This window comes from Pan paniscus, chromosome 11 (genome assembly GCF_029289425.2).
Source record: "Pan paniscus chromosome 11, NHGRI_mPanPan1-v2.0_pri, whole genome shotgun sequence".
NCBI classification, from domain to species: Eukaryota; Metazoa; Chordata; class Mammalia; order Primates; family Hominidae; genus Pan; species Pan paniscus.
Window position 1 is genome coordinate 26,143,246 of NC_073260.2, and position 12,126 is coordinate 26,155,371.

At 39.3% G+C, this 12,126-nt stretch overlaps 2 protein-coding genes across 2 annotated transcripts in view; one reads left to right on the forward strand and one right to left on the reverse strand.

Annotated features, from left to right (window-relative positions):
* The window catches only part of SLC31A1 (solute carrier family 31 member 1), a 43,038-nt gene that overhangs the window by 29,770 nt on the left and 1,142 nt on the right, over positions 1 to 12,126 (reverse strand). The window lies entirely within an intron of this gene.
* Positions 11,448 to 12,126, forward strand: part of FKBP15 (FKBP prolyl isomerase family member 15) — a 57,211-nt gene continuing 56,532 nt past the window's right edge. The window contains exon 1 of the mRNA XM_008958544.6: positions 11,448 to 11,525. Within this exon, the coding sequence (XP_008956792.3) occupies positions 11,487 to 11,525 (39 nt within the window). The 5' untranslated portion in view covers positions 11,448 to 11,486. The remainder of the gene's footprint in view (positions 11,526 to 12,126) is intronic.

The following is a 12,126-nucleotide window of genomic DNA, read 5'->3' on the forward strand; positions in this document are numbered from 1 at the left end:
AAAATAAAAATTATGGACCCTATGCCACACCACTGAATCATCTCTTAGGGAGTAGGGCCTCAAAATTTAGGTGCTTATCAAGTTCCATGGACAATTCTTATGCATGCTAAAGCTTGAGAACCACAGTTCTGAATTACAGAGATGTACAACATAGATACTTAGTACACAGAATCTAAGAACTGGATGTTCAACAAGTGAGAGCTAAAAAAAAAAAAAAAAAAAAAAAAAAAAAAATGATGGCCAGGAGCGGTGGTTCATGCCTGTAATCCCAGCATTTTGGGAGGCTGAGGTGGGTGGATCACTTGAGGTCAGGAGTTTGAGACCAGCCTGGCCAACATGGTGAAACCCCATCTCTACTAAAAATACAAAAATTAGCTGGACGTAGCGGTAGGTGCCTATAATCCCAGCTACTCAGGAACCCGGGAGGCAGAGGTTGCAGTGAGCCGAGATCACGCCACTGTACTCCAGCCTGGGTGACAGAGCAAGACTCAGTCTCAAAAAATAAAAAAAAAAAGGTCAAACAAAAAGACAAATATTGCATGTTCTCAGTCATAAGTGGGAGCCAAAAAAGTTGATCCTATGGAGGTAGAGAGTAGAACAGTCACCAGAGGCTGGGAAGGGTGTATATGTGTGTACTCAAGGTGGGGTGAGGGTGGGATTGAAGACAGATGGGTTAACAGAACAAATAGATGCTCAGATAGAAGGAGTAAGTTCTAGTGTTTGACAGCACAGAAGGGTGACTATAGTCAACAACAATACACTGTATATTTCAAAATAATTAGAAGATTTGAAATGTTCCCAATACAAAGAAATGATAAATGCTGAAGGTGATGGATATCCTAAATACCCTGATTTGATCATTATACATTGTGCAATTATTAATTATTGTGCCCATAAATATGTGCAATTATTAGGTATCAGTAATAAAGAAAAGAAAGCCAAGATTCAACCAGGAACTAAAATAATGCATTTGTTTATTTTGAAATTCCAAAAAGGTCACAGAGTTAGCCCAGTCTCACATAAAATTTGCACAGACCACCACCTAATAATCAAAGAACTTGGGGGCTAACACTGAATTTAATACCAAATCACTCGTCTTTGGGATTTGAGAGAGGTTTTCTAACGCACTGTGTAAGTAAAATCTCTAAATCCCAGAGGGAGGGGAAATTAAATATTTTTGTAGTTTTATTTTTGTAGACTAGTTGTGAAATACAGGGATTGAACTACCAGAAAGACAGACCTCAAACAGGAAGTACACCGTTTTGCTGAGACTTTTACATTTGTTCCCAGCTGACCTCTCCAGGGTTTGTCAACTGTCTTTCTGAGATTGGGATTCGATCTGAGATCCTGAATAGCCCACCAAAAACAAAAAAACACAAGGAGGAAGCTGTGGGTAGAAAAGATATTTCCCCTTTCTTTATTATGGCAGCTATTCAAATACACAAGGAGATCTACTCATTCTCTAACCGGTAAAACTGTACCTACTGGTTGTGGGCCCTTTGGCAAATTACTTAATATCTTCTTGCCTCAGCTCTAAAATTGGGAAAATAAAACTAACCTATTTCATAGGATTGTTTTAAAGAATTATTAGCAGGAGTTCACTGAGGCCACAGCACAGTGGTTAAGAGGGTAAGTTAGTTTCCTCTAAACTAAGGATGTTTATAGCAACTACCTCTTGACAGTATACACTTAAACACTTACTTAAGCACAGTGTCTAAACACAGGAAGTTCTTGATAAATACTCATTTTTACTTCTCAATCTACTATTCTCTCTATATATGGTATAAGTGCAATTCCTCAAATCCTTGATTTGTCCACCAACTACCCCATAGCTAACACTTCTTCCTTATGTCTGCTGTTCTTTTTTTTTTTGTTTTTTTTTGAGACAGAGTTTCACTCTCGTCACCCAGGCTGGAGTGCAGTGGTGCGATCTCGGCTCACTGCAACCTCCATCTCCTGGGTTCAAGTGATTGTCCTGCCTCAGCCTACCAAGTAGCTGGGATTATGGGTGCCCGCCACCACACCTGACTAGTTTTTTTTTTTTTTTTTTTTTTTTAATTTTTAGTAGAGATGGGGTTTCACCATGTTGGCCAGGCTGGTCTCAAACTCCTGACCTCAGGTGATCCACACGCCTTAGCCTCCCAAAGTGCTGAGATTACCAGTGTAAGCCACCGCGCCTGACCATCTCTGCTGTTCTTGATTTGGGAGCTTGCAGGGGTGTGCAAATGAATCCTACCCATTTAAATTTACCGACAGAGATGGCCTTTATCTATGTTGAATCAGATGGTCAGTCATTTTTTTCAATTTGATTCCCATCTGTATCACATTTTCTTTGAAATGTTTTAAAGTTTCTGGCTTCTCTCTCCCTGTTTTCTGACTATAAATAATGCTTCTTCATATTCCTATGATAATTTCACTAGGATTTTGGGAAGGAAAAGAGATGAGTTCAAAACGCCATCTTGAAATGGAAATAATGATACATTATACTAGGTTTTTGTCCATCTTTTCTATGTTCCAATTTTGTAAGAGTAGTAGCAATTCTAAGCTATAACATAGAACCATGTATTCTGTGGTATTGCTAAAAACATAACGAAGGAACTGTTTTCAGGGCTACTTTCTAGAAAGTTTGTAAGCTTTTACAAGTTGCCCAAATAATAGGAAGAAGTCCAGTGAGGCACCTAGTTTCAACTACCCAGCAGCAATTTTCCCTGGGAATATGGCATTGAAGAAAACATTTGGAAAGGTAGGACTGCCTAAGTGAGCTGCATGTTAGACCATATAATTCTGTTATCTGTAACTTTACAGGAGTTATAGTCCACATGTGGGCCTGGCTATCGCCTATCCCAGAGTTTATCAGAACTCTTCCACAGAGATACTATGAGTACTTAACGTATGGCCCATAGACAAGTTTTTAAAATCTAAAATAAAAAAAAATCAACACTAATCAAACTCTATCTTCTAAATGTCCAATAAGCTAGAGTTCATATTCATCTAATATTCACTTTGATCTTGATGATTTCATACACATAAAATGGAATTCATGTGAATAAAAAGATACATGTGTATTTTGAATTATACATTCCAATGCTGTTCCTACCAGGTGTGCCTAACTCCACAGCTACCACTAATGCATAACTAAATAAATAATTTCCCCATTTGTTTTTTTTTTTTTTTTGAGACAAGGTCATATTCTGTTGTCCCGGCTGGAGTGCAGTAGCATGATTACAGCTCACTGCGGCCTACACCTCCTGGGCTCAAGTGATCCTCCCACCTCAGCCTCCAGAGTAGCTGGGAACATAGGTACATACCATTATGCCCAGCTAATTTTAAAACTTTTTGTAGAGAGGGGGTCTCCCTATGTTGCCCAGGCTGGTCTTGAACTCCAGCCCTCAAGTGATTCTTCTGCCTCAGTCTCCCAAAATGCTCGGATTACAGGTGTAAGCCACCGTACCCGGCCCCCAATTTTTAAGCGCAACACAAAGAATGGCAGCAGGAGCCAGAAAGATAGGTGTGTGTGCGCATTTACTTAAACATAGGCAGACACAGACTCCCCTTCAAGATAATTTACTTGGTCTCTTGTCCTTTCCTGAACCAAATTAAGCATGCAAAGGGATGGCTTGATAGGTGTGTCAAGGCTGAGCAGGGAAAAGGAAGGATATGGCACTTGAGAGGGGAGCAGAGTGAGGTCAGATCACTTTGACATCTACCTCAATTCAACTCAACAAGTATTATGAAGTACCCTCTGCCCCAGAGGCTATAGGGAATTCAGAGATGGAAAGGATGGAGGCTCTGGCTTAAACTTGCTATTGAACAGGGAAAATTTCATAAATGGCTTATTGTACCTAGAAAGAGAATGAGGGAGGTGAGATGGGGAGAAAAGAAAAGTTAGTAGGTTATAGTCAAGAAAGCATGAGGGGCTGATACAATTCTGATCTGCTTTATGGTCCCTAGCTTCCCCAAAAGACTAGTGACTATAGTAAACAATGTTATTGTGGCTATTTCAAAATATCTAGAAGACAGAATTCTGAATGTTCTTACCATAAAGAAATGATAAATGTTTGAGGTGATGTATATGCTAAACACCATTGTTTGATCATTATGCAATTTATATACGTATTAAAATATCACACTGTACCCCATAAATATGTACAATTATTATGTATTAATTAAAAACAAAACAGGCAGGGTATAGTGGCTCATGCCTATAATCCCAGAACTTTGGGAGGCTGAGGTGGAAGGATCTCTTGAGTCCAGGAGTTCAAGACCAGCCCGGGCAACATAGTGAGGCCTTGTCTCCTCAAAAAATCAAGAAAAGTAGCCAGGCGTGGAGATGCATGCCTGTAGTCTCAGCTATAGGATGAGGCCATAGGATCTACTTTTGTACTACTTTGGTAGGCTGAGGCAGGAGGATAGCCTGAGCCTGGGAGGTTGAGGCTGCAGTGAGCTGAGATCGCGCCACCGCACTCCAGCCTGGGCGACAGACCAAGACTCTGTCTCTCAAACAAACGAACAAACAAATCCCCAAAAGATTAGTAATTGTTACGGTATCATACACTTTGTAAAGTTATCACACACGTCATAACCATCCAAAAATTTGGGAAGACAGTAAAACACAGACAGAGGCAGATATTTGTTAGGCTCTCTTTGTTTTATCTTTCCATCTTCACCCCCTACATAAATTGTAATAAAGAGCAAATCTTCTGAATCCTTTACTTGGTAAATACTAGTAAACATAGTTGGGAGATAGTCTCCTTTTGTTCTGAGTTTATAATATTCACCTTGCAAATTAGCTTGAATAGTATTATACTGAAAAGCACTAGAAAAATCTACAAGACCATGATGCAGGTGACTTTAGTGAAGTCTGCAATTCAACATAATTTTGGTGAGATTACCTATTCTTGGCTCTTACTTAAGACTTAGTTCTGAATAGTAAGAGATAAAAATCAAGATATTACCAAGAAAATGATACTTTTTCTTTTCCACTAATCATTTTCAGTTAAAGTCTCATAGAAGATCAAAACCAGAACAGTCATCAGTCTGCCCACATTCTTTAACACAGTAATCCCACTTCTAAATATTCATTCTACAGATAAACTGGCACATATGTGAAATGTGTATGTACAAAGTTACTTATAACAGGATTGTTTGTAATAGCAAAATATTAAAAATACAACCTAAATGTTCATTGATAGGGCACTGATTAAATGAGTTATCATATTTTCATACAATGGAATACTTAGCAGAATAAGAATGAGAACGATCTTATATATTGATATAGAATGATCTGTAAGACGTATTATGAAATGAAATAAAAGCAGAATATAATGTATGCTATAATTTGTAAAAAACTTAAAAAGGAAACAGAGTATGTACATGTTATTTTTATATACCTATACTATCTTCAGGGGAGTTGGGGGGAAACAACAAAGTTGTTGGTTGAGCCTGGGAGGCAAAATAGGACCGTGGTCCCTAAGGAGAACTGGTCAGAAGTGGGTAGGAGTAAATGAAATACTTTTCACTGAATATCCTTGTGTACTTTTTGAATTACAAACCATGTGAATATATTTCCTATATAAAAAATTAAATTATCAGTCAGGCGCAGCGGATCACGCCTATAATCCCAGCACTTTGGGAGGCCATGGCGGGCGGATCACCTGAGGTCAGGAGTTCAAGACCAGCCTGACCAACATGGAGAAACCCCATCTCTACTAAAAATATAAAATTAGCCGGTCGTGGTGGCACATGCCTGTAATCCCACCTACTAGGGAGGCTAAGGCAGGATAATCACTTGAACCCAGGAGGCGGAGGTTGCAATGAGCCGAGATCACACTATTGCACTTCAGCCTGGGCAACAAGAGCGAAACTCCAACTCAAAAGAAAAAAAAAGTATCATCAAATCCAACTCCTTTATTTTACAGATGTGGAAACTGAGGCTCATGTTATTAAATGATGACACTAACATTCTTTAGTTAGGTGAATCCATAACATCTGCTTCTGATAGAAGGCTCCATAACACTAGACTAACCGCTTTCTCCAGCCCCATTTCTCCGGATGGCTTGCTGGGAAGCAGCTAAGCAGGATGGGTTTCTGAGCTTTACATATCCTGTTCTGGTGGCAAATAACATAGAAGCTCCCATTTCTCTTGCCCACTCCCACCCTTCTGTACAAAGAAGATCAAGTGTACAACTACATTCTTCCAAAGGCCTTTACAAAAGCTTTTATTTGCCTGGTTCTAATAGGACAACTCAAATTTGATATGTCAAACAAACAAACTGAAAAGGTCTTTTAGTTATGTAATGATAACAAGGCCTAAGTCCAATGGGGAGTGGATCTCCCAGCTACTTTACTCCATTTCTGTGATACCTTTTGTTGTTGGGTAAGCCACATCCTGGAATAATGTAATCACATGATGCACCCTTTCATGCTCCTCTTACAGGATCCTTTTGTAGCCTTGACACACTTCCAGTCCGCTAACTGTGCTTTAGTATGATTTATGTGACAATTTCAGTGTTTTCTAGATAGTATCTTAGAGTGGAGAAAGCATGCAGCACTAGGCATCAAAGGCTCTGAGCTCTGGACCCACATTTGCCATATACTAGCCATGTGACATTAGGCAAATCACCAAAATTTGCAAAATTTGCAAAACAGATATTAAAATACCTACGCTGCCAATCTCATAGTATTGTAAGGGTCAAATAAAATATGTTAAATACTTTCCAATTTTAAGGTACAGTAAATATGAAATATAATAGCTTTCTTGCTCATTAGATGACAAAATTAATCTCTGAAAGGAGCTAAGTCACACATAAGGCTCACTTTCATGTCTCTTGAAGTATACAGCCTTTCACAGTTTGATTTAAACAAAACTAGCTAGTCAGACAAATATACATTGGCAAAGCATTGCTTTAACTGCTTTATTGTTATAATCAAAGGTAGACAATGGTCCTCCTTGTCTAAACTTTGCTTTAGTTATATTACATAGCATTTAAACTGTTTGGATAATAATGTTGTTGGTTTGCCTATGAGTAATATTGGAAATTAATACGGCATAAGACAGAAACTAGAAAACATTTGAACTGTTCCCTTTTTTTTATTCAGTAGGAAAATTCAATTAAATATGTTACACAAGATAAAAGGAACTTGAATGATTTAGTGAAAATGCAGTACAAGAATGAAAATGAGGCTGGACATGGTGGCTCATGCCTGTAATCCCAGCACTCTAAGAGGCCAAGGTGGGCAGACTGCTTAAGCTCAGGAGTTTGAGACCAGCCTGGGCAACAATGGCAAAGCCCCGACTCTTATCAAAAATACAAAAAATTAGCTGGGCGTGGTGGTGCATGCCTGTAGTCCCAGCTACTCGAAAGGCTAAGATGGGAAGATTGCTTGAGCCTGGGCGACAGAGGTTGCAGTGAGCTGAGATCGTGCTACTGCACTCCAGCCTGGGCAACAGAGCAAGACCCTGTTTCAAGAAAAAATAAAAGAAAAAAGAAAAAAATTGTTCAATATCTCAGATAGAGGCTGTATGGTGTGCCAGTAAAAGTACTGGGCTAGGAATTGAAAGAGGTTCTAGATCTGCATTCTAGATCTGGCTCTTAGGTCTCATTTCCTATGCAATTTCAAGGAACTCAGACTATTCTTTCACTATTTATTGCATACCTATCGAATGAAGGTACCATGATGAAATTCTAACCTTAAGAAACCCATTCTGGTGAAAGAGGGACACATGTAAATAATTTAAAAATAATGTAAAATGTACTAAGGTATAGATTATGCATAGGGGTTGTGTGAGAACTCATAAAAAGCCATCAGAAAAGGTAGGAGAGAGGATGCGGGTGTATGAGTTACAGCATTTCCCTTTCATTTCATAAATTAAATGATTACATTCTAGATGCTCTAAACTGCTTCAAAATTATATAAACACTCATCATAGTTCTACAGTAACTCTTCTATCTAGGGAAATATGTCACCTGTTGCTAGAATTTTGCTCTCTTTATATGTTCCCTCCGAATCATTTCTCATATTTACTTTTGAGATTCAGGCTTCCATCTTACCATGCTGTATTTCATAATGTCCTAAGCCTACAAAAGCAGGTTGTATACAAAAGCCTAGGGCCATTGTGTAAAGGAAAAGAGGTAGGGTGGACCCTTCTCAACCCTTTCCTTCTCTGCAGGGCTTTGCATTCCTAAGGATGGGCCCCTCCTCTGCTTGGGGATGTAACCTAAATCATAAAATGATATTACTCAAAGCAATGGAACTTCAAAAGAATTTCCTTCCCAGGCCCTACTATAAGATTTCTTTTGGCATAAACTGTTCATTGTAATGTATTAAGTATCAGACTTTTGATGACTTGTTATACTTAAGTCACAAAACTACAGAAAACTTTTAAGTTTTTAAAATAGCTTTAAGAGCTGCATGTGGGAGTATAGGCATCAGGAACCCCCTACCCCTTCCCTCCCTTTTCCCCAGTCAGGCCTGCCCTGTCCACTTTAAAATGCAGTTATTTGGGTGATGGCTTGTTACTAACTTATCTGACAACTGCTAGTTGAAATCAACTTGTCACTGTAAACACTTTGCTTTCTTTCTTTCTTTTTTTTTTTTTTTTGAGATGGAGTCTCACTCTGTCGCCCAGGTTGGCGCACAGTGGCGTGACCTCAGCTCACTGCAACCTCCGCCTCTCCGGAGCTCAAGCAATTCTCGTGCCTCAGTCTCCTGAGTAGCTGGGACTACAGGTGCCCGCCACCATGCCTGACTAATTTTTGTATTTTCAGCAGACACGGGGTTTCACCATGTTGGCCAGGCTGGTCTCAAACTCCTGACCTCAGGTGATCTGCCTGAGCTGGGATTACAGGCGGGAGCCACCACACCTGACCGAACACTTTGCTTTTCTAGTGATTATTGTATCATCTTTCTCTCTTGTAGCACTTCTGGTGGGAAAGGTGCAAAAAGGAATTAACAGTAGAGATGAGTCTCTGATTCCTAAGTCCTTCTCTACCAAGACTTCCAAGTTGGACACAAGAGGTAGAGAAAGACTTAGGAATCAAAGACTCTTATGAGTATGGTATCTACTTTCAAAACAGTCATTTCATTTTATTCACCTTCAGTATGGAAACTTTATTTTTCTCAATTCAAAATTGAGATTATAATCCAAAGGAAAGCTGAATTGAAAATTTTAACAGATTAATACCAGTGCCCCAAGTGGTGTTTACCATGCCTTCACAACAACCTCATGTTCTAGGGGCCATTAGAAAATGAAGTGGCTACTGACATGGAATGGAGCTAGCGAAATGTAACTTTTTACGTCATACATTCCTAAGCCATTTGAACTTTTTTACATCAATCATGCCATTTAGAATAAAAAATTCCACTTCCTACCAATCTAAGTACAAACTTGTCACCTTGACCTTCAAGGTATTTGACAAATATGGTCCTGGATTCCTTTTCAATTTTAATCCATTACTTTCTTCTGTGAACTGTTGCCTTATACTCTTAGCAAACTATCCCACAGAACTCTCTTATCCAATTTAACTGACATCACACCATTAGGCTATTCTCCAATGTGATGGGAACAACACTTCTGGTTCCCCCTCTGTGAAGTGTGCTTATCAATGGTGACAGTGTGTTTATTCACAAACCTATTTATGCCAGTTGTGCTTATTACTGAAAGTACGTAAATACTATGTAAAGCAATGAAGTATAAATGAGAAGAGAAAAATGATAGCAGCAATTAACACTGAGTACTTACTACCTGCCAGGCACTGTTCTAAATGCTTTACATGAATTAACTCCTATAATATTCACGAGAAACCTAGAAATGGATACTACCATTACGCCTGTTTTACAAAGGCAAAAACTGAGTAACTTGTCTATGGCCTATACAACTAATAAGTGGCAAAGCAATTTGGCTCCAGAGCTCAAGTACTTAACTACTGTACTACATAGCCTCTCTAGTAGTTATTTCTAAAACACCACACTGAATGCTTTGGAAAGACTAGATAAAAGTGAGCATACAAGGCCGGGCGCGTTGGCTCACGCCTCTAATCCTAGCACTTTGGGAGGCCAAGGCGGGTGGATCACCTGAGGTCGGGAGTTCCAGACCAGCCTGACCAACAAGGAGAAACCCCGTCTCTACTAAAAATACAAAATTAGCCGGGCATGGTGGCACATGCCTGTAATCCCAGCTACTTGGGAGGGTGAGGCAAGAGAATTGCTTGAACCCGCGAGGTGGAGGTTGTGGTGAGCCGAGATTGTGCCATTGCATTCAAGCCTGGGCAACAAGAGCGAAACTCTGTCTCAAAAAAAAAAAAAAAAAGTGAGCATACAGATAACACATAAACTTGCTGTTAGGTGTGGGAGACAACAGAAAAGTCTGGAAGGACATTTCATAAACACCCAGAAAGATTCTGCAGTGAGACTGCTTTGCAAGTGACTTTAAGTATTCATTCCATGTTAAAAATACCATAGATAATGTAGGCCAGGGGCTAGCAAGCTCTTTCTATAAAGGGCCAAAAGTAAACATTTTAGATGTTGCAGGCCATGTGGTTTCTGTTGCAACCACAAATATTCAGTTCTGCCTTGTAGGGTAAGAGGAGTCATAGACATACATAAACAAATGAGCAAGGCTGTGTTCTAATAAAGCTTTACTTATAAAAACAGGCAACAGGGTCCTACACTCCAAGAAAAGGCTGAGGCCTTATGTTAAAAGAATGGCAAAAGAATGTTTATGTGTTCGTTAAAATGTTATGCATATAACTATTATCTGTATGATTCCCTGCTTTAACTTACTTCTTCAGTTAACCAACTAATGGCCCTAAGTCTGCTTTCAGTGACTGAGTGAATGGAATGTTATAGATCCCCTAGAACCTGCATTTAATTCATATTCCTATCATTATACCTGATATAACTTGGTTATAACTTTAAACTACTAATTTTAAAATGCATGCATCATTACAGATTAGTATATAGATTTATATACTCGTATATAAAGACTGTCATCTCTGTTGCAAAATTGCTGATAATTTGAAAATAATTATTAAAATTGCTGCTTCCCTGAGGGAGTAAGGGGAGTGGAGGGTGGAGAAAAAAAATTGCTGCTTCCTGGCCAATCTTCTGGGGGTTGACAATATATTTTATGAGTATTCTAAAAGTTGTATACTTAAGCAAAACAAATAAACAAAAATGCTTACTTTAAACTTGAGATCAAGGTTGTGCCTTACTTACCTTTGTATCCCCAGCAGTTACTCAGTAGAAGTCCAGGTCTAATCCACTCATTTTACAGTGCTTAGGGAGCCTGGCCCAAACTCAGAGTGAGTTATAAGGGCTGGGACAGGAATTCAGATTTCCTGATTCCTAGTCCAGTATTACCAATCTGAAGATACACGAATTTAGGAAGACAGTGGCTTTCTTTTTTTTTTTTTTTAGGTGCACCCAGTCCTGCAGTTCAAAGCCTGGCAAGACTCACCATCATCTTCCTCCTCCTCATACTGCTAATGAGAATCAGCAGCTGTGTTTCTACAGTGATAATCTGGGTATGCATGTTCGTGATGTTCCAATCACCAAAAAGGCTATTGATTTTAGGATTCCTGAGTACCTACAAAAGCTACTTAAACATCCAGGATAAAATCAGCTCCACCCAAGAATACAAGATAAGAGTTCAAATATTCCCTTGGCCATTTTTTTTTTTTTTAAAGAAAAGGCTGGAAGGACATGTCATAAACACCTAGAAAGATTCTGCAGTGAGACTGCTTTGCAAGTGACTTCAAGTATTCATTCCATGTTAAAAATACCATAGATAATGTAGGCCAGGGGCTAGCAAGCTCTTTCTGTTAAACATTTAGATGTTTCAGTGCTGCAATCACAGTGACCAGTGTTGGGGAGAGGGATTAGAAAGTGCCATGGTACTTAATCCAGTTACTCCCCCAACACCTCCAAGAGGTAGCCAAGTTCACACACTAAACAGAGCTACTGCAACAGTTCTAGTGCTAGTCCTCAGATTCTAGTTCCAGTTCCGGTTCTAGTGCTTAGATTCCAGTTGCATCATTCCAACTGTGAGCCTTCGCTGCTTTAACATCTTTGCCAGGAGGTGCAAAGTTCTCTGGGAGGGAGCTACCAATCATTTCATTTCAATTT